The 24,946-nt window shown below is 38.3% G+C and overlaps 1 protein-coding gene across 1 annotated transcript in view; it reads left to right on the plus strand.

Moving 5' to 3' along the window:
• Window positions 1–24,946, plus strand: part of LOC109034384 (uncharacterized) — a 286,237-nt gene that overhangs the window by 121,653 nt on the left and 139,638 nt on the right. Inside the window, exon 4 of the mRNA XM_019047502.2 lies at window positions 19,786–19,840. Within this exon, the coding sequence (XP_018903047.2) occupies window positions 19,786–19,840 (55 nt within the window). The remainder of the gene's footprint in view (window positions 1–19,785; window positions 19,841–24,946) is intronic.

Genomic DNA, 24,946 nt, shown 5'->3' on the forward strand with positions numbered 1-24,946 from the left:
TTAACGTTTTTTGCCTGATATTTTGATTCTGAAACATGTCATGCGGTGCTTTAATTATAACTCTGTTTGATGGCTCATTTTATTTAGTTACGCCCTTTCGTCAGAGGACTGACAACATTGTCAATAACCTGGTCCTCTGTTGAATGAATGAAGTCTTTAGCTTAATGAACTAATATTGTTCTCAAATGAAATAGTCCGTTTCCAAAAGTATTCAACTCCGATGAATAACATTCAATTTCCAGAAAACCGGAATTCCTGAATCTCGCCGAAGATTTTTTGATGAATGGAAAATTGTCTTGACGTGTGCAATTCAGCAATGTTATTCGTGCGAGAAAAAATTGATTTGTTCGTCGTGAAAATATGTCACAACTCTAAATTTTAGAAGTATAGTTCCTGCGCAATTTATTGATTTTCGGCGTGTAAGTGCCGTGAAAATTGAAGATAAATAGAACTAACATCTCTTGTGAACCCATTTTCAAAGCACATTCATCGGTATATTGTCTCTCCTCTTATTCTCACTTTCTACCGCTGGTGGAACACAAAACAGAATTTTGGCATTCGTTCAGCTCCTTAATGTGCAGGAGATAAAGTCCCATGCAGCATTCGATTTTGGAAATTCCTTGATTTATTGCTTTGAGGTCGTTGGGAACTGCGTTGTATCGATTACATATTAGGGGACTCCAAAAAAACGCTCTTCGTTGTACGATTTGTCATCAGTTGGCTATCGATGCCTGGATGGTTTTGAAATTTTTCTAATGGGGATGTTGCATGTGTGAGGAATTTGCGATTTGACTGTTGATTCGTACGTACAAGTTTGCTAAAAACACGATGGTGCCACTGGTTTTCTCTGAATTTAACTCCCAGGCTCAAAAAAAGCTCTCGAGTTGAAGCCAAAATGACAGAGATGTCCCACGCTATCCTGAGAGTCCACAACTACATCAAGACGAACTCTCCATGCAAAGATAGGGAGCAAATACATTAGCAGTGATGCCGTGTTTTCAGTTTTGGAATCCCCAAATAAAGTGGCAGCCCTGTCAATGTATTTGCTCCCTATCTTTGCAAGGAGAGTTTGTCTTGATGTAGAGATGGACTCTCAGGATAGCGTGGGATATCCCCTCCATTTTGGCCTCAACTTGAGAGCTTTTTTTGAGCTTGGGAGTTGATTTCAGAGAAAACCAGTGGCACCATCGTGTGTCTCGCGAACTTTTACATAGGAATCAACAGTCAAATCGTAAACTCCTCACACATGCAACATCTCCATTCCGCTTCCCTCAAATTCCCTCTTTGACCGGGAATATTCCAAAGCACAGAAGTGGTAAGACTCATCAGTCGATAGATACAGGTTTGTTCAGGCGTGCAATATATGCGCATGCTCGATCCCGCGATCCACGGATCGTGGGACGGACGGAACGGTGTAACCTGAACAAGTGAATATACGGTGTGCACTCCGGCAGGGGCAGTATAGGCAATTTGCACATCGGGCCGTTTGTGTAAAAGGTGTAGTGCTTGAGGTATTTCTACGATGTGGAAGGCGCTATATTGGGTACCGTGAGCGCTCCTTCTGTAGACTCTCAGGATAGCGTGGGATACCCCCTCCATTTTGGTCTCAACTTGAGAGCTTTTTTTGAGCTTGGGAGTTGATTTCAGAGAAAACCAGTGGCGCCATCGTGTTGCTCGCGAACTTTTACATACGAATCAACAGTCAAATCGCAAATTCCTCACACATGCAACATCTCTATTAAAAGTTATAGATTACAAAATTCAAAAAATTGAATTGATGATGGAGAGCATACAGTCGTGCCTCGTATCATTAATCGATTATCAAATAATTTTGGGTTTGAAATGATTTTCTTGCCTCTCACAATAAGGAAACAAAAAATTTCAACAGAGTAAAAAAGCACGGCTTGACTTTCCGAACGAACAGAGTGGAAGATAAGAAGTTATAGATGTTTTAAAATATGTGAAGCAGGTCTCGTGAACTAATCAGCTGTTTCTCGTTCAGCTGAACCCTCCAGAGATGCAGAATTCAGGGCATCGCTACGCTTGCCCTGAGCTCCGACTTTCCGGATCAAGAATGATTCTTCCGACCCCTCAAATACAGCCCCCTTCCACCCTAACACCCCCCCCCCATCCTACATCACAAGAATGCTATTGCCGCTCCTCCGAGTGAAGGCATAGCGAAGTGGGAGCTATCAAAACCGGAGGCAGTCAAATTTAAAATTCCTATACCGCATCGATATTCGACGGCGAATTTTTCCAGAGGATGAGTTTCCGAACTGGTGCTCGTCCATAAGTAAAAGGATCTCAAAGCACGGAGGCAATTTTTTAGGAGAAAGATTTCTGCAGGGTATGATCGAAGACCAGAACTTGAATTTTTGAGGATAGGACTCTATACTTAACCAAGAGAATAAACTGCGCGCTATTTATTTCATTTCCGTGTCAAAAGAGGACTTGCACATGCATTCGTATCCGACGATTTTGAATTCTTTAAGAATGGCAAACGGTGAAATAAAAAGTTCTGCGTTTGTCAAAATTACTCTTTTTCTTATGCAACATTCAAAACGTCGTATATCGATATTGTTTATGTCTCAATATTTTCCGGCATGCTTTGTGGTAATATGTTTGTAAAACGCTGCCTTTGTGAGTTCGATGATTTCAGTGTTCCAGGCTTGGGTTTTTCGGCACTGAAGATAACTTGGTGTGATTTTATCTCACGCTTCCTAAAATATCCACCGGAAAAATCTTTAAATAACTATCCCGTGAAACTCTCTTTAGAAATTAGGAAAGAGTAGACATTTTGTAACATCGCTATATTGACGGACGTATTTTTGTGGTCTTACCATCAGTGTAAACCCTCGTGATATGGTAGGTACTATCCGAAATTAGCTCCAAAATTATTTTAATGTCTAAGTCTTTCTAAAAAAAGTGAAACAATTTTCGTTGTCAGTTTCGTCAGACGTGTAGAAACTTTGACAATTTTTCATATAGGTTTAGTTAGTGGTAAAATCACAGCGTGTTCATAGGAAACTTCGAAATTCATACTCAAGTTTTACAGCATGCGCCTTCCACATTTAAGAAACGAAGAAGTAATATCATATTCCTCTAAATTAGAGGAAAAAATTAAAATTTACGCACGGTTTGATTAAAGGCAAACGTAGGAAAGAAAGGAAAGATACATACAACAGAGACACAGAAAATAAACTTTTTTTGCAGGAATAAGACTGTCATATTTAAATTTAGAATATTCATTGAAAGAGAAAGCTCGCTGTTTTGCCGTTTTTCCGCGGCCTCTATAAAAATCAGCAAAACTCCGTCTTCGGTGAAATCAAATTTTGAAATGCAATGAAACAGAGGAAAATCTGGATAATTAAAATTCTTCCGATGAAATTGTTTTTCTTGCTAATATTAGCACATAATTCTTCCGAGTTTCTTTCCAGTTTGTTTTTGCTCATTTCAATTGTAAAGTGATCATCAAAATGTAAAACAACCGCAGCTCTGGGCGCCAATTAAAAAATAAGGCGAATGAGCACCGAATACTTATGAAAATGAATTTTCTCTCTTCGCGAAACTTTTCATCAAACATTTACCTCATTAAAGCAACCTCTTTTCTTTTTACTCTGATAAAGCTGTATAGGTATAGGTACCTGATAGCGCAAACCAAAGAATTAATGAAGTGTCTTGTCGTAAAATGAGTGCTTCTCGAAATTAATTATGGTTCGATTCAGAGTAGATCAGATAAACATGACATTTTCCTCGGACGAGAGCCGAACGATAAAAGGAAAAATAAATCATTAGTTTGAAAATCAAAGAAAGAGGAAACCCTTCCTTTATTCACAATGGGCCTTCCAAGCCCTTTCTTTCTGCCTGAGTGGTATCTCTTTCTTAAGACTCCACGTGCTAAGCTGTTTAACGTAATGTCGTCGGATCACGCTTAGTCAACCAAAGTGATACAATTTTCCTTTTCCACGATGTCCTTTCGTTTTTCTTATCATTAGCTATACTGAATTGATACCACTGCTTTATTAATAGATTCTTTTTGGCCCTTCTGAATACAAACGGAATCAAAAATGCTAAAAAGTTTGTAATAAGCGATATCATCAGAACTAGATGTGAAGCAACTATCCACTGGAAAAGTCACTTGGATCCAGAGTCCGGATTCTTAAAAAAATTGACAAGAAAGAATACTATTGATTCAATCGGATTTTTGGTTGAATTGAGAACCAAGATTCTTGCTTTAAGCGGAATTCCTCTAAATTCAAGCAAAATTCCGATTGGATCAAGAGTACATTTTCTTGTCAAATTTTTTAAGAGTCTGGACTCTGGATCCAAGAGGCTTTTTTTCCAGTGATTTCGATGCCCCACGTTGAGTCCTATAAAGTTCATGACTTTGCTTGTAGACTTTTTTAGTAATTCTGTCTCGATTCTGAAAAGATGACATTATAGTCCGGGAGCACATGTAGTCCCGTGGGACCGTTAATGATACAAGTTGGCGAGATGGCTTGATCTCTTCGTCTTGATGTCCTGAAACAGAATTTCGATGCTGCCAGGCTCAATTTTTCCCGGAACACCCTTAAATTCAAGATGGCGCCCAAAATGGCCGCCACGGGGGTGAAGTGGGTGAAAGTGACTCCCATGGTCGACATGTATGTCGATTCCTATGTATTTTTGGTCGAAAATTTCAAATATATGCTTAAAAATGTACTCCGACTTCTTAAAGACCCTTAAATCCAAGATGGCGGCCAAATTTCCCCTCCTGAAAGTCAAACGACCACGTGTGCTCCTATATGACATGTGAGGTATCTTTCATACCATTTTTTGGGCCGTAAAATCGAAAAATGATGTTAAAAAATCCTTTGCGATTCATTTAAGGCCTCAAATTACAAGATGGCGGCCAAAATTGCTGAAATTTTGGAACCAAAAATTCTATAATAGCTTCTCATATCATGTGACGTATCGAACCCCATAGATTTCTGGTCGTAGAATCCAAATCTTGAATTCAAAATTCACCCCGGCCCCTTGGGATGTCCAAAATCCAAGATGGCCGCCGAAATTATCCCTTACAGGATCATACAGTCAGCCTTGACCTTAGAATAGCAAGATATGTATCCATTTACAGGTTTATTGGGTCGTAGAATTCATAAATGAAGGTTAAATCAACCTTTCAAACTATTAAGAACCCCCCCCCCCCCTTCAGCATAAATTTAATGGGCAAGATAGCAAATCATAATGAATAAAGGATTATGTAGCTTTAGGAAGATTAGACTAAACGAGATAGGATTGTCTTTTTTTTGGCAGAAATAAAAATGAGGTTTTATTTACAGACAAAGTAACAAAAGGAGAAAAGGTTTATAAAGCGACATGATACACACATCAATGGTGTACATTTTTGGAAAAAAACGAAGCAAGCACAGGTTTTTGATAAGAATTTAGGGCGCTTTTGGTTTTTCTCTGGGTTCAGTCTTTTCAATGGGCATTAGGAAAATAGTTCAAAGGAGAATACTAGAAGAGGATCCTTTCAGGATGCCTCGCAACTTATCCTTTGTAATAAACTTATCATTCATAAACAAGAGCACTAACACTAAACAATCAATTGCATTTTGTAGCACCTAGCTATTCGTAGAAATGTAATATATTCTTGGTAACACGAATATTTCTAATTAACTGTTACCAAGGAAAGGAACAAAAAACAAAGCAAGAAGAAGAAAAAACCGGGCTTGTAAACAGTTAAGCAACATGAACTTTCAAAATTGAACTAAATTATTTTTTAAATGTCTGATAACTAATTTTTTCTAAACATCCCATCAATAACGAGAGGCATAAACCAAATTATTTTTTCATTTTTTTTTTTTTTTTTTTTTTTTTTTTTTTTCAATTATTTTTTTTTTTTTTTTTTTTATTTTTTCAATTATTTTTTTTTTTTTTTATTCGATCGCTTCGTATCTTCGTTTACGGTCGGCACGCGATTGATCGGCTCCTGAATCAGAGATTTGTTTTTCGATTGAAAGTGACAAAAGTACTTGATTGTGTTACATTAGAATACTCGTAAAGAGTCAGTTTACAAACGAGTGATTTTTCGCAGCAATTCGCAGTAAGGTGAACGAGTAATGAGCGGAATTTAATTGTGTTGCCAGTGGAACATTCTAGAAACACGGTTGACGGTAATCAGCTGATCTTTGTCGCGGCGGTGTTTTGATGAAGTGTCGAGCCGAGCTTAATCTTGATAACAGTATCCGTACGACGTAGTGCGGCAGTCAAATACCTGGAGCGATCTGCCGGTGGAAGTTCTAAGCTTATGTTGATGTTATGTTGTACCGCGAATGTTTGAAAACCGGGCTGATATAGGAAGAACGATTACTGAGCGTCATGCAACAAAAAGGCTGAGCAAATAATCTTTATTATTAAAAACAATTACCAGTCGTTTTTCTCTACGTCGCTTTATCGTTATACCAGGTCAGTTCACTGTGATAGTACCATGTCGGGTCTTTGTAAGGTTTGCAATGCTCAGATAAACACTGAGGAAGTTAATCCACGATGTGCGTCTTGTCGTAAATATTACCATACAACCTGTGCTGGATTGAAAGAGGAAAATTGGTCAGCTCGCAGTGAAGGATACAGAGCCAATTGGAAGTGTCGCGGCTGCGCTAGCGTTGTGAATGGTTCTAAAGGTAATAATGATGATTCAAGTTCTCTTCAAAGTGTAAAAAATATCATCAGGAGCGAACTCCAATCGTTCAAACAAGACTTAACTGAAATAAAGAATACTCAAGATTCACTAATGCAGAAAATAACTGACCTTACAGCGTTAGTAGAAGCTAAAGAGAAAAGAATAGTAGAGCTGGAAGGGCGAATAGAGGCATTAAGTGAAAATGCTGTTAGCAAAGACCAGCAAATTCATGATTTAGTGGTACGGTTGGTGAACTTGGAACAATATTCCCGCAAAAATAGTTTAGAAATTAGTAATGTAGAAGTTAGTGATAATTTTTCGGATGTGGATGCAGTTATCAAGCTTTCGGCAAAGTTAAATGTCAAAATCGGAAGTAATGATATTGAGGTGATGCATCGTATTCCAACGAGAACCAGAGGCGCAATACCATCAATTTTAGTTAAATTTTTTGACCGTAAAGCGCGGGATGCGTTATTGTCAGCTAGAAAGTCCTGCAAAAATTTAAAAAATAGTGACATTGATTCCGATTCCCCGGATCCAAATAGGAGGATTTACATTAATGAGTCTATGTCGTCGTATTACAAGCAGCTAATGTGGAAAGCGAAGCAAAGAGCTAAGGAGAAGGGCTATGAATACGTTTGGTTTGCTGGTGGAAAGCTTTTAGTCAGGAAAAATGGTGTTAGAGGCAAAAATGGGGAGCCGCTGTTCCCTGCGACTGTGATTATCACAGAGGCTGACCTCTTGGAGAAGTTAATCTAATATAAGCTACGTGAAATAAAAGTTACATGTTATATGTATATTTTCGTACCCTTAATTTTAGTTTTATTATATTTTAATTTATTTATACCTTACTGTTTAATATTACTAGTATAGACTACCTTAATACTTTATATTATTAGCTATTTTATTCATTTTATTTTATTTTATTTTTTTTTTTTTTTTTTTTTTTTTTTTTTTTTTTTTTTTTTTTTTTTTTTATTCTTTCTTTTCTTTCACTCCCTCCCCCCCATACTGATTATCTTCTCTGCATTTGAAAAATTAAATAGCCTAGAATGCATGAAGAAGAGGAAGTTCATTCGTTAGTGGAACGCCCTGTACTGGCCGACTCTGATCAGTTTTATAATACAGTGAGGTCTCATGATGTTACTGTGCTGCAGTTTAATATTCGGTCTCTAAAGAAGAACTGGGATCAGTTTTATGCTACTATTTCTCCAATTTTAGATAAAAATGTAATAATTGTGCTGCAGGAGGTAAATGTGCATGAAAATGTGATTAATACTTATAATATTGAGGGATATCGAAAATACTACATGCTCCGACAAACAAGGAGAGGAGGTGGGATTGTAATATTTGTGCCTAACGGATTTAGATGTGTTGTACTTACAGAAAAAATGAATTTGTTACTAGAATTAATGCATATGAAATTCACATGCATTGACGTTTTAGGAAAGCAATATGAGTTTCATGTGATTGCGGTTTATAGGCCACCAAAATATGCAGGCACAGTCAATTTTATACGTGACTTAGATGAAGCACTTAGTGATTTAAGCCTGAACACTAATGTAATATTTTTAGGTGATGTAAATATAAATACGTTACAAGAAAGTAACCTTGTGAAAGACTATTTAACAACTCTAGCTGCACACAGTCTTGAATCGTGCATTCATGAAGAAACAAGGGTTGAAGTAAGGAAGGACGGAAGGTGCACTCGCTCATGTATTGATCATGTGGCGGTTAGGATGAAATTGGCAAAGGTCTCAGCTGCGATTTTTCAAAGAAAAATATCTGATCATTTTATTGCTGTCTGTTCATTTACTTATGATTTACCAAAGCCACTGATTAGAAATCATGTTCAAAAAACAAATAGGATAGATGTTATTGAGTTGGACAAAAATCTTAAAGAATTTAACTGGGGCTCTTTGCTTACCCTAGGCTGCCCTTGTGAGGTATACGAAAAATTAGTGCAAGTCTTTGAAACTGCATATGAAGCCAGTAAGAGGTCGGGTAATAAAGGAGTATTGCGAAAAAGAAACTTAGACCATAAAGAGTGGATAACAGCAGAGATAATTAAAGACTTAAATTACAGAGATAAGCTTTACAAACGTCATCGGGACTCGCCTAGGAGTGAAATAATAAGAAAAGAATATACTCGTTTCAGAAATAAACTTATTAAAAAAATACAAATGAGAAAAAAAGAATATTATTGTAGTAGAATTTTAGAATGTCAGAAAGACTCAGGCAAGGTCTGGAAGGAGATTAATAAGCTTTTGGGAAGAAAAGACGAGGTATCCGTGGACGAGTTTGTTTTTAAGAATTTCCCGCCAAATAAAACAGAGAAAGAGCTATGTGACGAATTTGTACACTGCTTTGAGGAAGGCGTTCAAAATGCAAGGCATGACTGTGGTCATAGATTTTTACCAAAGGAAAAAGTATTTGGTCGGTATGAGCATTCGGGACTGTTAGAGGAGTTTTGTCCAACGACAGCATCAGAAATTTCTGACATAATTTCAAATTTTGAGGTAAAAAAATCCCCAGGTATAGATAATATCAGAATTTGTGACTTACAGAGGCTCAAAGACGTATTCAGTCCAGTTATAGCACATCTCATTAATTTAATTTTTAAAACGGGTGTGGTGCCTGATAATATGAAAATCGCAGTAGTTAGGCCTGTGTATAAGAGAAAAGGTGAAAAAGATAATTGCTCTAATTACCGTCCTATCTCATTGTTACCGGTAATAGAAAAAATTATGGAGAAAGTGGTAATGAAGCAATTATCTCGTTTTGTTCGAGAAAATGACGTTATCGATAAAAAACAATATGGCTTTCAACGTGGTAAAAGTGCTGATATGCTGCTGGAAGACTTTGGCAATTTCGTTAATTCCAGTCTTAACAAAAAAATGCATGTTCTTCTACTATTCGCAGACTTTGAAAAAGCATTTGATGTCATTAATCATAAAACGTTAATACAAATTCTGGAAACTGTTGGCATCAGAGGGCAGGCGTTGGTTTTTTTCGAGAGCTATTTAAGAAACAGAAAAATGACGGTAAGGCTAGGCTCGTCCTTCAGTGTACTGGTCAGCTTGTTAAGTGGAGTGCCGCAGGGAAGTATCTTGGGGCCGCTTCTCTTCATTCTATATGTTAATAATATAAGCTCAAACTTCCAGTTTTCAAACCATTTTATGTTTGCAGATGATCTAAGTGTTGCAATGGCGCATGAGCAATTATGTGCGGCAAGAATAATGTTACAAAAAGATTTCAATGTTTTGCAAAAGTGGATTCATGACGTAGGAATATCTTTGAGTAGACAGAAAACAAAGTTAATGCACGTTCGAGCCAAAAACAAAAAAACTGAAAAATTGAGGATAGTGTTTCATGATCACGCTTGTTTACAATCAGGGAGTGAAGGCAGTTGTGATTGTAACGCTGTTGTTGAGCAAGTAGATTTTTATAAATACTTAGGGGTAATTATAGATACATTGTTCTCGTGGAATAAGCAGGGAGAATATTTGAATGGCAGATTAAGATCAGCGTTATTTGGCATTGCAACGGTTAAAAAATACCTCCCGGCCAACTTGCTAAGGGTGGTCTATTTCGCGTTATTTGACTCGCTGTTGCGTTATGGTTTAACGGCATGGGGTTTGGTGACCAGTAGAGTCCTAGAAAATATAAGAAAAGTACAAGATCGAGCAGTGAGAGTGGTAACAGGGAAAGACGTGACAGATCCAATGCAAAGAGAGGAAGGATATAAATTGTTGGGAGCCTACCCTGTGGATTTTCTGCTTAATTATAAATTAGTTGTGTTAAATTACGAGTCTTCTTTTTATTTTGATGAATTTGTTCCTCGAATTAGGCCAACGTCCTGCGCAAACTCACTTTTATTCAAGGTGCCAAGAACTAATAATAACTACGGAGACAGGACAATTCGGGTGCAGATACCATCGCTGTTAAATAATTTACCGGTTGTTTTTCGGGAATATCCAAAAATGAGCACTGCCATGGTTAAGAAGGAGCTAGAGAGAATTTTGGAAGAGTCTGAGTGGTTGGATGAGCATGGTAGGCAGTGTTTCGTTTTTGGATAATTTTCCACTCCTGTAGCACGCTTCTATATTTTATAATTGGGCTGCGTTTTGCAATTTGGAACTGTAAATTCTGGCTCATTTGAAAAAGCATTTATGTGCATAGGGAAACTTATGGCGCATACGTTGTTTTTAAACCGGGCCAGAATTTGCAGTTCCAAATTGCAAAATGCAGTCCAATTACTGTTTTTTTTTTTTTTTTTTTTTTTTTTTTTTTTTTTTTTAGTCACTGATTTTGTGTACTTTATTAATGTTATATTATAATTACATCGTATTTTAAGATTTATCTATTAATGTATCTACTAATATCTATAATTTATATATTTATTCAGTGTTAATAAATGCCACATGTTGTGGCTACAATACTTGTCAAAAAATACCCCTCTTAAATTTTCACATTAATATAATATAGTTTATAAAAGATTATAGGGTAAGATTATAGTAGTATCTCGTATCTATTTCTCTATTAATTTATCTATTAATTAATCTTATATTATTATTATATTTATTTTATATTATTTATCTTTCCTTTGTTTCCTTTGTTCTTTCATTTCCTTTGTTATTTTATTCATCATGTTAATTGTGTTTTAAAATTTAGTAATTGTATTGTTTCAAATTCTTTATTAATTGTATTTAAGATATTTATATTCATGTATTCATTTTTTTTTTTTTTTTTTTTTTTTTTTTTTTTTTTTTTTTTTTTTTTCTTTTTCTTTTTCTTTCATTCTTTTATTTTTTTTATATATATATATATAATTGCGTCTTTTTTCGGTTTTCATTTGGGTCTATTTCTGTTTTTAATTTAAGTCGATGTTCATGTTATTTATTTATTTATTTTATTTTTTTTTAATTTATTTATTTCTTCTTCCTTTTTTTTTTTTTTTTTTTTTTTTTTTTTTTTTTTTTTTCTCTCTTTTTTCTACAATTATTTGTTAAATTTACTTTAAGTCTGATCCGGCAGTTTAATTGGGCATCCCAATTTGCCGGGCAGAACAATGTTGTTTTTATTTTATGTTTGAATTTTTTGAATAAAAATATCTATCTATCTATCTATCTAACAATTAACATTATCATCATTATCATCATTTATCATTTTTCATTATTTTTTTTTTTATTTTATTCAATTATTTTTTTAACAATTTTGTCTAGAGTTTTTAACTATTTGTACACCGATAACTCCGGTCGACATGGGTTCCGTCCTTCGAACCAAACCAATTTTTTTCGATTCCTAGGTACTACAGAAGTCCGAAAATGGCCATATTAACTTCAGGAAAATTGACTGGTCCTCAGGGCGCCGCAATTTTGAATTTTGCAAAATTAAGAAAACTCACGATTAGATATTTGCAAATATCTCCTCAACGGTTCATCTCACGAAAAAACCAAAAAACCAGTGGAAAGAGCATAAAATTTCCTATAGAAATCATTCTCTTTTATTTTTTCTAACTTAATTTTTTGGTCGTGAAATTAACGTTTTCTTCAAAAATTAGCTTAAAAAAGGCGTATTTTTGCTGATTTTAGGAGAAACTTTGCTTCATACCTCCAGCCACAATTATCTGAGAAAAAAACTGTCATGCTCATTGAAAAGAACGTAAAATTTACTGCTAGAAAACATATGTCATTAGTTCCTAGACTTGATTTAATCCTGTGAAACAGCAGTTTATCAGCTCCGCCCTTAAAATGTGATTTTTTCTACCATTTTCCCTAGAATCACGATAAAAAGAGAAAAAACTCTGAACACGTGACCCGAACTGTGTAAAAAGGTGGCAAAATAGTACTGGGTCCACACTTGGGGGAGGGGGGGGGGACAAAGCCAAAGAGGTCAACAATTTTCGATCAGAGTCAACAATTGTGAGTTCCAATGAGTATCAGTACAGAACTGAGGAGGGGGGAGAGAGTTCAGCTCAGGCAGTTTGCATTGGAATATTAAGGTATAAGGTAACGTCGAGAGATCTATTATTTTGGGTCTTTTTATACCTCATCAGTAGATCACACTCGTCATATGAATTCAACTGAAAATCTCGCAAAATCCAAGACAGCATCAAAGCTCAAGTTCGAAGTACAAGTTTTGTATTACAAGACGGCAAGTTTCGTACTGGTACTCATTGGACCTCAAAATTTTTGACTCTGATTGAAAATTTTTGAAGTTTTTGGCTTTTGATCTCACTGACGAGTGTGATCTACTGACGAGGTCTATAACAAGACCCAAAATTATAGATCTCTCGCCGTGGTCTCTTCTTCATATTCTGATGCTTAATTGCCTGAGCTGAACGCTCTTCCTCTTCAGTTATGTACTGCCGTACTGGTTATCCATTAGAGCTCAACATTTTTGACTCCAATTGAAAATTTTGGAACTTTTTGGTTTTGTTTTCAAAATAGTGTGGACCCAGCACTATTTTGCCACCATTTTACACAGTTCGGGCCACGTTTTTAGGGGTTTTTCTCTTTTTTCGTGATTCTAGGGAAAATGGTCGAAAAAATTACATTTTAAGGGCGGAGCTGATAAATTGCTGTTTCACAGGATTAAATCGAGTTTGAAACTATTGACACATGTTTTCTACAAATAAGTGAATCGCAAATCAGGGCTTATCCATTAGAATAAGCGATGACGTTAGCAGTTGTAATTAATTTTTTAAACGTGTAAAATTGAAATATTTCTTAAATCCACACGCTTCACGCCTTTTAGCCGCAATTCTTAAAACTAAAATGTCGCAAATTGTAAAAGGAAGGTTACTTTAACCTTAATTTATGAATTCTGCGACCCAATAAACCTGTAAATGGATACATATCTTGCTATTCTAAGGTCAAGGCTGACTGTATGATCCTGTAAGGGATAATTTCGGCGGCCATCTTGGATTTTGGACATCCCAAGGGGCCGGGGTGAATTTTGAATTCAAGATTTGGATTCTACGACCAGAAATCTATGGGGTTCGATACGTCACATGATATGAGAAGCTATTATAGAATTTTTGGTTCCAAAATTTCAGCAATTTTGGCCGCCATCTTGTAATTTGAGGCCTTAAATGAATCGCAAAGGATTTTTTAACATCATTTTTCGATTTTACGGCCCAAAAAATGGTATGAAAGATACCTCACATGCCATATAGGAGCACACGTGGTCGTTTGACTTTCAGGAGGGGAAATTTGGCCGCCATCTTGGATTTAAGGGTCTTTAAGAAGTCGGAGTACATTTTTAAGCATATATTTGAAATTTTCGACCAAAAATACATAGGAATCGACATACATGTCGACCATGGGAGTCACTTTCACCCACTTCACCCCCGTGGCGGCCATTTTGGGCGCCATCTTGAATTTAAGGGTGTTCCGGGAAAAATTGAGCCTGGCAGCATCGAAATTCTGTTTCAGGACATCAAGACGAAGAGATCAAGCCATCTCGCCAACTTGTATCATTAACGGTCCCACGGGACCCCAAAAATGAACATGTGCTCCCGGACTATTATCTCTTTTCGGGTAGAGGCAATGTTCGCTGATCAGCGGCTTCTTCCTCCATGTATCATATCAGATCGTAACAAAACGGATAAAATGTAAAGTGATGCGCATAAAATATGGCGACTTGCTCGCTTTAAAACAGGCAACTCAAGAGGTTCTTTCATATCAACCCCAGCGTCCTTGGCTGAACGACGCACGTTCAGTCAAACGGAATAGGTGCTTTCAAAAATATTCAGTCAACGGTGGTTTTGAAGAGCGACTGCTGATTCTCTACACTCTCCTGTCAAAAATTTTAAGCTGAAAATATTATATTTCGAGGATCTTAGGCGAGACCTTGAGTTGAAACGGTTGATTTATCACTCAACGAAGCTGACAGTTATTTTCCAACAGACATTGACCTTTATATGTATCTTTCTCGCCGCATCGACACAGTTTCGATGATCGGGCCGCTGGTAGATTTTTCGCGTGAAAACCTCAGCGGGAGAGGATACCTGTTCGGATGGGAACGTGTTTAGCAACTAGTTGGTGGGTAATGAGATCCGTGGGCGTCGCGGCGACGGCGCACGCCACACGCGGCACGCAAGCGGACCAACTTTCCTCGAGCCCGAAAGCTCAGAAAGCTCGCAGTCTCTCAAACGGCCCGAGCCGAGTCCAGAAGATCCTAGATTATATTCTAATTCTCCGAGCCAGGCCTCCAATGGCCTACAGACATGAAAATAGTTTCGACTTTCATCCTTGCGCCTATAAATAAGCCCAACTCGACACCTTACAATCGCTTTTATGTCTGTTTTAGTCGGCACGGGAACACCCTCGCTGCACGACCAGCCGTTGGTTATTTACGTCCTCCACATTCGAGTAACTTGTTACGAACGTGGGCACTTGCTCCGCCTAAAGGGCCTTGTAAATCATGCCATGCCTCAGCGGGACTGGGGGCAGGTTACGTGATGAATGTGTGACGGAAGGAGTGCATTGTTTGAAATCTCGGAGTCAAATCCGCGGCTCAACAGGATACAGAATGAAATTCGCTTGGTGAGAGTGAAAATAAACGCCTCAAAAAAAGATAACTGCTCCGCACTCTTATAGCTTCGGTTGCTTCAGAATTTCACTCGCAGATTCCTAATCAGGTTAAAGAGAGTCTAGAGGCGCGTGATGCCACATACAGAATTTTTTTATTTTTTTATTCGTCGAATTTTCACATAAACGGTAAAACTACTAGATCAAGTATCTCGTTTAAAATTCCCTTGTTCAAAAATCATAGAGTTTTCTTCGCATAGAGAGAAAAAATCGTGCAAGTTTTCAAGAATTGACGTTCACAGAAAAAAATAGATGGTGCTGACGACAAAACCCTCTGTTCACAGGGCTCCCGCAGTTTCTTTGTTACGCTTACAGAATTTTTCTGTTGTGAGAACAGAACTTCGGTCGTGAGAACAGAGTACTTTGTTCTCACAACAGAAAATTCTGTAAGTGTAACAGAGAAACTGCGAGAGCCCTGTGAACAGAAGGTTTTGTCGTCAGCACCAATTATTTTTTTCTGTGTTGAGTGGTTTCCCATTAAAAATTAAAGTAAGTGTGACAGGAAGTCTGAAATGCCGTAAACCGAGATTCGTGGTCTAGTAGCTTCACCGTCGATTTGTAAATCTGATTTATTTATACAATTTTTTGTGAAAGATTTTTGCATGAATCTTATAAGCACCACAGGGTAATGAAAAGTAAAATTGTTAGGAATTTTCTATTTTTCAGCTTTTCTACCTTAAATCCTAAAAAATCCTTAAATCCGTTTGAGGTTATGCACTATTGTTTTGAACCAAACGACACATCGAACCACTATCGATTACGATCCATTCGATAATCTGGCATGAAACGGGAGGTTCACACAAGGAAACTAGACAACCCCGGACTCCACTCCTGTGAAATTTCGGCGCACAACGCTTTACTCACCAATTATAACAGCTCGCTGACTTGACACAGTTGCCATAAAAAGCAGCGGTGAGCAGCGAAGCGCACTTGAAATTAAAGGATTCTGCCGTGCGCTGGCAGCGAGAGCGGGTGCACACATTTCTTTTGTCAGTGTTTGCGCCTGCAAAATCCAAGACTGCAAAAAGCATAACACCAGGACCCGGCACCGAAAAGTAACTAACCGACGGCGTAGCTGATCTCCATAACTGTGAGCCGTGAAGAGAAGGGTGCCACGTCTTCACGTCGGAGGAGCCCTCTTCGCTGCCAAGGAAGAACGCTGTATGGACATTCGCATGTTGCCAAAATTCTCTTGATAAAGTAATCATTTCTGCGGAAAGATACGAATATTATTCCGTGGTATTTTCAAATTCAATAAATTCAATTGCATGTAAAATTTTCTGAAATTTTTCAAGGAAAGTATGCACGGACACCATAGTAAATTGAAATTATGTGAAAGGGAATTTGACAATTTCAGAATGTTCTTGCGGGGTTTATGCTTAGCGCGGAGGCCCTTGTGTTTTATGCGTCTCATCTCGCGACGTTCACGGGAGCGGGGCTTGATGCAATTACAGTGCTCAGAGCAAACGGAGAGCCCTGCACGAGGATTCAAATTCGCTCACTCGCTCTAAATTACGAGTTGTGCGGGAGCGAACCGGATGGAGAAATTTTCGGCGCCTCAAGTTTGCATAATCTTCTCTCCGTGTCTCTTTCGGGGGCCGTTCAAGTCACACTAGAGTGATCTCTGTCTGCCGTTTCGCTTCGGTCAACGGTTCCAAACTTCCCTTCCGGCGGGAACGAGGAATTCATCGTGGGATCGAGTGCCGGGAATCTCACCCTCAAACTGAATTGCGCTGTAGTTAGGGACCATTCAAGGATGCCGTAACGCACTTTTTCCAATTTTTTGCCCCCCTCCCTCCCCCTTGTACTGTACTCGTAACGCAGCCCTACAGCCCTCTTTTTGAATTACGTAACGCTAGCCTGACCCTTCCCCTCCGAATCTAAAAAAATCAACGAAACGCTGAGAAAAAAAGCTTGGAAAAAATTCGGGGATTTTCTTATTGAAATATTTGGCTGAAATACGGGGATAGAAGAGGGGGTGAGTAAATGTGAAACGCGTCGCTTCAGCTGTGTCACGCGCCGAAAAGATTCGTTCGAGAAGGGTGGGAATTTCAATTTTTTGCACGTTTTTTTCAAAGTTTTCCCCCCTTCCGGCTTGGAACGTAACGCTAGGCTTGATTTTCCCTCCCTCCTTGTAACGCAATGTAACTTAAGCCCAAACCCCCCCCCCCTCCCTGCCGTTCAAAGTGTCTGGATCCATCTATGTTTAAAATGGGAACAATATGATTTTATCTGTAACAGTGTAGATAGGAAGGACGCCTACGGAAATTTTATTTTTCATTTATTCATTTCAGTTCCTCTTTTTCAATTCGTGCCCAAGTTAACTGGGGAAGTCGGGATTATGAGTGAATCCCTGGATCCCTTTGTACATGATGCGTCAGCGAAGCTCGCCGCAATTCAGGACTGACACGTCGCGTCGCCGAGGGAGTCGGGGCCTGAATGTCATTGCAATTTCGTTTTCGAGACGGAAAAGAAGTGAATTAAGCCCGCCGAGTGGGGACGAGGGGGGGGGGGGGGGGGAGCCGAAACGCTTCGGACGAAAACACGCTAATTTTATGTTTGAGTTAACTTGGCATTTAAAACCCCCTGCCGGGACGCCTGTCACTCGGGCTCGTATTGTGCGGAGTCATCCCGTTTTTACTTTTGTTTGTAGTCGCGTGTAGCCGCGCGCCGCGCATACAATGTACGTGTATGTGTTACTCGCTTTTGTTGACTATCACTGTAGACACCATTAAACACGCGAGGGCCTTTGTACAAATTTAAACTTAACCATTTTATGGGGTCTCCATTCAAAATCCAGGCTGGAATGACGGGCGGCGCCATTATCACTTCCTCTCTTCGGAGCGATTTTATTTTTCTCCCCTGGCGATCATTTGTCGCCGACGAGTGGGGCATTTTTGCCATGCTTCTAATTCCGCCCGTTCGTTGGGGAAGGTAATGATAGCGCTCTTTATCGCAGGAAGGAAGCTGGAAATTCTTTCGTCCTCTGTCCGGAAATAAATGTTGAAGCTTTAACAATAAGTAAATTAACTAAATGAATTAGGTTACAGAGGAACAACGCAAACCTTCAGTGCAGATTTTCTTTTTTTTTTTTAGCTTTTTTTTTTTAGGAAAAACAAACGAAAATTTTTCAACTCTGAGCATTTATATCGAAAAACTCACGTTTCCTTCATATGTTTCCGACAAGACGCGTTTTGGTGGCTACCCAGGCCACCATTATCATGCTGCTTCAAATTATACCTCAATATTATTCCTTAGAATTTTCGCCGATTTTTCCTCACCCTATACAGAAAATTTAAAAAAAAAGGATTATACAAGTATTAATTTTTAATAGTAAAATTCGAGACAGCAGAGGAGATTTTGAAAATTTTCCATCGAGATTCACGTTCTTTGACTTTCCCTACAGATTTGACGAATAAAAATTTCACAGGTTGCCCAATGTACCTCTAACGACCGCGCACCCTTGATGTAAAATGGAAGTCCAAACGCAATGAGTGTCGTTTGTCCTATTCTTTTCCGATAAAGGGACTCTATTGCCAACCTCTTTCGCCGAAACTTAGCACAATGGATCGCGTCAATGGGAGGGGCCCGAGAAAATTCGGAAACTTTAAACGCTTATAACTCCATTTACACAAAACATTGAGGTTCTGAAAGTGGTTTCATTTGTTTCCTCGTGAAATCTGCTGCTAGAAACACCCCTTGAAATTTAAAATGTGACAAAATAAACATCAAAATTTGCAATTTAAGTCAAAAATTGAATGTCCGACCTATCCAATTGACTCGATCCACTGTGCGTAGGTTTTCCGCTCCTGCTACCAGAACTGTGGCGTGAGATTTGAATTTCAACAACTTTGTAGTCTTTGTCGACAGAGCACAGGGGGAATTTCATGAGCCCCTCTGTGCCGTCCGCAGTGCGCATGGAGCACGATCTGCCTTTCATTGTTGCACTTCATCTGGCGTTGAGAGTTCACTTATTACTTCACACGACCGGTGTATGATTTTAAAAGTCAAAAATTAGAAAAACGTTTAAAAAAAAGAAAAAAAATACACGATATACGAGTTTCTTCACCAGGCAGCTCTCCTCGCGAGAAATCGTTCACCATTCGCTTGTCGGGGGCGCTGCAGCGTGCTGCCAGTGCGTAGCGCGCACCAGCGCCTACAAACCTAAAGGGCTACTTCACGCATTGCGCAATGCTTGAAGTATCCCCTTAGGTTTGTAGGCGTCAGGGGCTCAGTGCTCGTTTTGAGCTGGCAGCGGCAGCACGCAGCAAGCCGCGCCGCAGCGTGCCATAAACTTGTCCCTGATTAGGGCAGGGTGTTAAAATGTAAAAAGCCCTAAATTCACTTTCAGCTTCAGGGTCTACTTAAGAAGTGTTCGCATTTGGCCTCAAAAAATATACTGTCACTCAGACGTAATCTGACATAGATCATCCAAGATTTCGATGCGATTCTAATTTTTCAGTGTAAATCAATGCACGGTGAAATCTTTTCAAAATTTTCAATTGTGTGCGGTCTTTGTTCCAGATGCAGCAAGGTGTCCTAGTCTGTGTGCTGTTGCTTGCCTGCCACTCTAGACAAGGTAAGAAACTAGAATTAAATGAAGGGGGATAGGGATCGATTCATAGTCTCTCCAATCATCTGACCAGAAAAAATAATTTCAATTAATCATCTTCAAATAGAATATTGCATTTCCTTGAACATGCGCGGTAGAATTCCCTCAGAAATTCAAAATTAGATTTCATGGAGGGAATGAAGTTTTAGGGGCCGAGTATGCAATCCACAATTAATACTGAGATTTTAACGGGAAACTTTGAAGTAAGACCCATGGTAATTTTCATTCGAAATTGAGCTTTCACCATTTTTAGGCATTTTAAGGTCCTCTAAGATTATTCGTCGTTACACTCACAAAAAACGTATCTACATTCCAATGTTGCCAAATTTCCCCTAAAAATTGCATTCCTACCATGAAAGTCTTGGACATTGCCAACCAAAAACGTCACTGATTTTTCTTCTGGTCTTAACCAAGAATCAGAGATATTTTGGACCAAAACGGCACAGGTATATCTTCGTAAAAAATTAATTCCTGGAGTTAATTTTGCAACTTAAGAATGGAGTTGCGTTCCGCGGGAAACGCCGCTCAGTGGATCGAGTGCCTTAGAGAGGTCGGGTATGAAATTTTTGACTAGAACTGCAAATTTTGATGTCCATCCCGTCAAATTTCAAATTGCAAGGGGTGCTTTAAGAAGGAAATTTTACAATGAAACCAATAAAACAGCTTTTAGGACCTCAGAAGTTTGTGTAAACGGAGTTGTAAGCTTTTAAAGTTTCCAAATTTTGTCCAACCTTTCCTTTTGACTTGATCCACTGTGCGGCTTATTGAAAAACCCCTATTTAAAATGTTGTGAAATTTTACGAAATTTTGCATCCGTGTCCACGACGAATCGGATGGTGCTTTCTTGACACGAGCTGAAAATTCGTTTCGAGCTGTTCGATGAAAGTTCCGCGGTAGTTGGGTTCGGGACGAACTCATAACAATCCGACAGAAAAGTGTCGGATGTTGGTTCGCAATCGATGTTCTCATCTATTCCGGCGGTTACTTAACCCGCCGCCGGGAAGACAGTATGAAGACACTTGCCGCCAAGTCATGTCTGCTCGTCTTAACCCGTTAAGTGGATTGTGGTCAGGACAACAGACATCGACTCTCCGGGGAGGCGAGGTCGGTCGGCCACTTTCTCAACAGTGGCGTGGCGTGAAGGATCGATTATCGATATATCGCCATTTGAAGCTATAGTAAAGAATCGATTACTAAGGTGTTCGCTGCGAACGCCCTGATAATCGATCTTTTTCCATAGGTTTAAATGGCATAACAATCGATGTATCGCAATTCACGCCACGCCACTGTTTCTCAAGCGGACTCGCCGCTGACGTAAGCTCATAACCTAGATTAAACACACTTCAACTCGCGGGCGGTTTGTGTTCTCGGAATTTCCGGCTGGTCCGGCCACGCGTCAACTTTTGTTAGGGAACTGTTCGGCACAGCCGGTCTCGGTGTGACACCATTGATTTTACGTCAACCGCCATGACACCCCATAAACTTCAACTACAGTCTCCCCCGCCCTTTGCGACCGCGAGTGAACCTCAGAAAATGCGAGAATGGATTTTTAAGTAAGTTAACATACACTGAACACCGAATTGGACGTATTTCTGCAAAATGGAACTATAGCCGAGTGGGAAAGATCGGGTGTGCTCTAGAGTCCCTTTATACTGAGAGTCAAGACAACACCCCTCATGGAGTCACAAACGGGAATAAAGATCACAGAAATTGAACGTTCTTTGTAATCTTTGATCGGCCCATTCTTAAATTCCTTTCTCCGTTCCTTCTCTCATTCCGTTTGTTCCTTGCCGAACCCGTAATTCCCTGGTCCATTCCAGATTATAATCTTTGCAATCGGTGAAAATGTAATCTTTATTCCCGTGTGGGACACTGTGAAGGCCTAAAATACGGGAACCAATCAGAAATGGATTCACATTGTCTTGACTCCGGGATTAGAACCCACGCTTCGGGATGGAGTTGCAATCCGAAGTCCAGTACTTTACCACCAGACCAGCCAGGCTTGATATGAATGGGCCCCTAAATTCAATCTCTTAACTATCGCAGGCCTCTGAGTCCGTAATATTTTGTTTATTGACGGATTCTTATGATATTTTACCAGACTTTATTATTTATTATTTATTTATTTATTGTTTTTTATTTCATGATGTAATTTTTTCATTTTCATTTTTTTTAACTCTCTCTCATTTTTTTAGCTCTCTCTTTTTTTAACTATCATGATTTTTAACTATCATTTTTTCTAACTCTCTCTATTTTTTTTTAACTCTCATTTTTTTAACTCTCTCTCTCTCTCTCTATTTTTTAACTTTATAATTGCGTCTTTTTCCAGTTTTAATTATTTGGGCCTTTTTCTAGTTTGAATTTATGTCGATGTATTTATGTTATTTATTTATTATTATTATCATTTCCTTTTTTTAAATTTTTATAATATTAATTTAAACATTTTAAAAAAAATCAAAATTTTTAAAATAATATTTAATAATATTTTTAAAATATTAACAAAAATAATTATGATATACTTTAAAAATATTATAAAATATTATTTTAAAAATTTTAATTTTTTATATTTTTAATATATTTTTAAAATGTTTTAAAAATATTCATTGATTGTATTTCAAAAGTACTTTTGAAAATATTTTAAAAATACATGAAAAACATTTTAAAAATATATTAAATTTCAATATTTTTAAAATATTGCTGTCTAACTGGGCAGGGTTATGAGCCAGACACGCTACCAACTGAGGTAACAGGGCTCCTCGGATTGTGTGCCGAGATATCCCCTTTTAACTCGTCTCGGAGCCATTAGTACCTCTAATAATACCTATCCCACGCAGTCCGAGAGTCGAGGGTGTTCATTGAAATGAGATCATCATCATCATTCATGAAAATGAGATAGGTTTACGTTAAAGTCATTCAGGTCATTTATATAACAGTTATAATAAGCAAATTAAGCAAAAGGATACTATACGTATAAAGAAAATTTATAAAAACCCTTCCTCAATTATATAAATTTTATATAAACGTTATCTTCTGAAAATATGAATAATTATTTTCATGGGCATTTTATATAAAACTTATATACACGATATATAAACTTTATCAGCATAAAGGGACTCTACTTTAGACGAATGGGAAAGATCGGGTGTGCTCTAGAAAGCTGCATGAGAAGCAATGTTAAAGTGGGCGTGATTCCCTTTGGAGAAATGGAAAAGCGGGATTTTACATTCTGTCATACGGAACTATGTGCCATCTGAATTCGGCACTCGTGAGCCATGGGCATGTGACAAGAGCGATGGGGGCAGGGCTCATGAGTTAATGCTGATTACGCTGCTGACGTCACTGGCGCTTTGTAATTCCCATTCATTCTTACGGACCTCGACTAACGAGCTCACCCCTTCTTTCGCATCTGTCTCTGGTTCCGTTTGGCAGAAATGCGTCAAACTATCCAAACTGCACGATAAAAGTAATGTGATTTGTCATTAGGTTCCTGATTACACAGTTTTACATTATCCTCAGGAAATTTAGTAGCCAGTGCTATATTTCATGGACATTAACATTGGACATGCATCTAGCATTGATAACTAAATTTTCTGAGGACTATCTAAAATCAGGCATTAAGTAAGGACTATCAATTTTCTTTCCTCCCTCTTCCCCCCCCCACCCCCAGTGTAATGTGGCGATCGACCGAGTGGTGTACCATGTGCAAGGCTTGCAGGTCTTGAAACCTCTCCGAATTCGAGCCTAAAAAAGCCAATTAAGTGATGGAACTTTGAAGCATCTCAAGAGTTGTTGATGATATGCTGACTTAATGCTCCTCATTTATACATAACGTATTGAAAAACTAACTGAAAAAAACTCCTGTATAACAATGTGTCCTCGATAATTCATTTTTGATACCTTATATGTGACTGTTCACACGAGCTTCAGACTTAGCCCGCAGAAGTACATATTCATGTACCCATCTCATTTTTGAAAAAGCCTAAGCTTAGTTCAATGAATTTATCTAGCGTGAGAAATTCGACGTATTTCAAGATGAGATGAGCAATAAAGTGATGAATCCAGGGAAAGCTTAAACCAAAGTTAAAAATTTCACTTGTTAAAAAGCCGGAAGTATAGGTAATCTGTCATAACTCAGGTCTGAATGAAAGTACTAGCATTCTCATTTTCGTAAATACCTTTATCTTGAACGCAAATAATCATTTGTATTGGAGGTGAGGTGGGTATAAAAACCATGTATTCGTCATTATTCGGTGAACCGGCAGCCAAAATTGTAAATCGTAATTCATTAGAAAGTTGAGCGTTCATTTCAACGGAAATTCGTTTTTTTTTTTCTCCAGCTTTGATATTTGTAGTTTCCGACACACAAACCATACTGAAAAATCTACCTCCATCATAATTTTAATGCAACTTGCTCTGTTTACACGATGGTTCACATTGAAATAGTTTCAAACTGACCTGCATAAAAAAATCTGGAATACCGTTTGCAATTGTCGCTTGAGAGTTTGATTTTGCGAGCTCGTTTTTTATTCGCGATTTTTTGCCGCATATTCGAAACATAAAATACATCGTCAAAAATTGAACTTTCCACCATCACAAAGCACCGAAGTTTCGTTTCAACTTTCACACTAACGAGATCGTGCGGTTTTGTAACTGTGATACCGCGAGTAAATGAACAGGAACATTTCCGCAAAAGTTTCCTCGGTAATTTCGCGTTTTAATAAAAGTTATTCAATTCTTGACTTTGGCTGGTATCTGATAATAAAAAGTTGTAATAACCTTGTGCTGCTACGGCTCTCAACTGTGCGAGAAAGCTCAGCACATCTGGAGCTTTTGTTGCAATTTTTTGACTTCCATATTGTATGATTCAAATCGCTGCCTCACTTCAGGTTATCGATATTCTTTGGAAAGCTTGTTATCGGTAAAAAGTGTGCGCAAATCTTGTTGCGCATATGCTTCAAATGTTTAATAGCAAACCAGGCGTAGAGGCATTAGCAGTATTTTTGGGAAAAACAAGAGAAAAATTTAAGTGGTTTCAAGAAAAAATGATTTTGAAGCGCATGTTTGGTTTGTCAC

This window comes from Bemisia tabaci, chromosome 4 (genome assembly GCF_918797505.1).
Source record: "Bemisia tabaci chromosome 4, PGI_BMITA_v3".
Lineage (NCBI taxonomy): Eukaryota > Metazoa > Arthropoda > Insecta > Hemiptera > Aleyrodidae > Bemisia > Bemisia tabaci.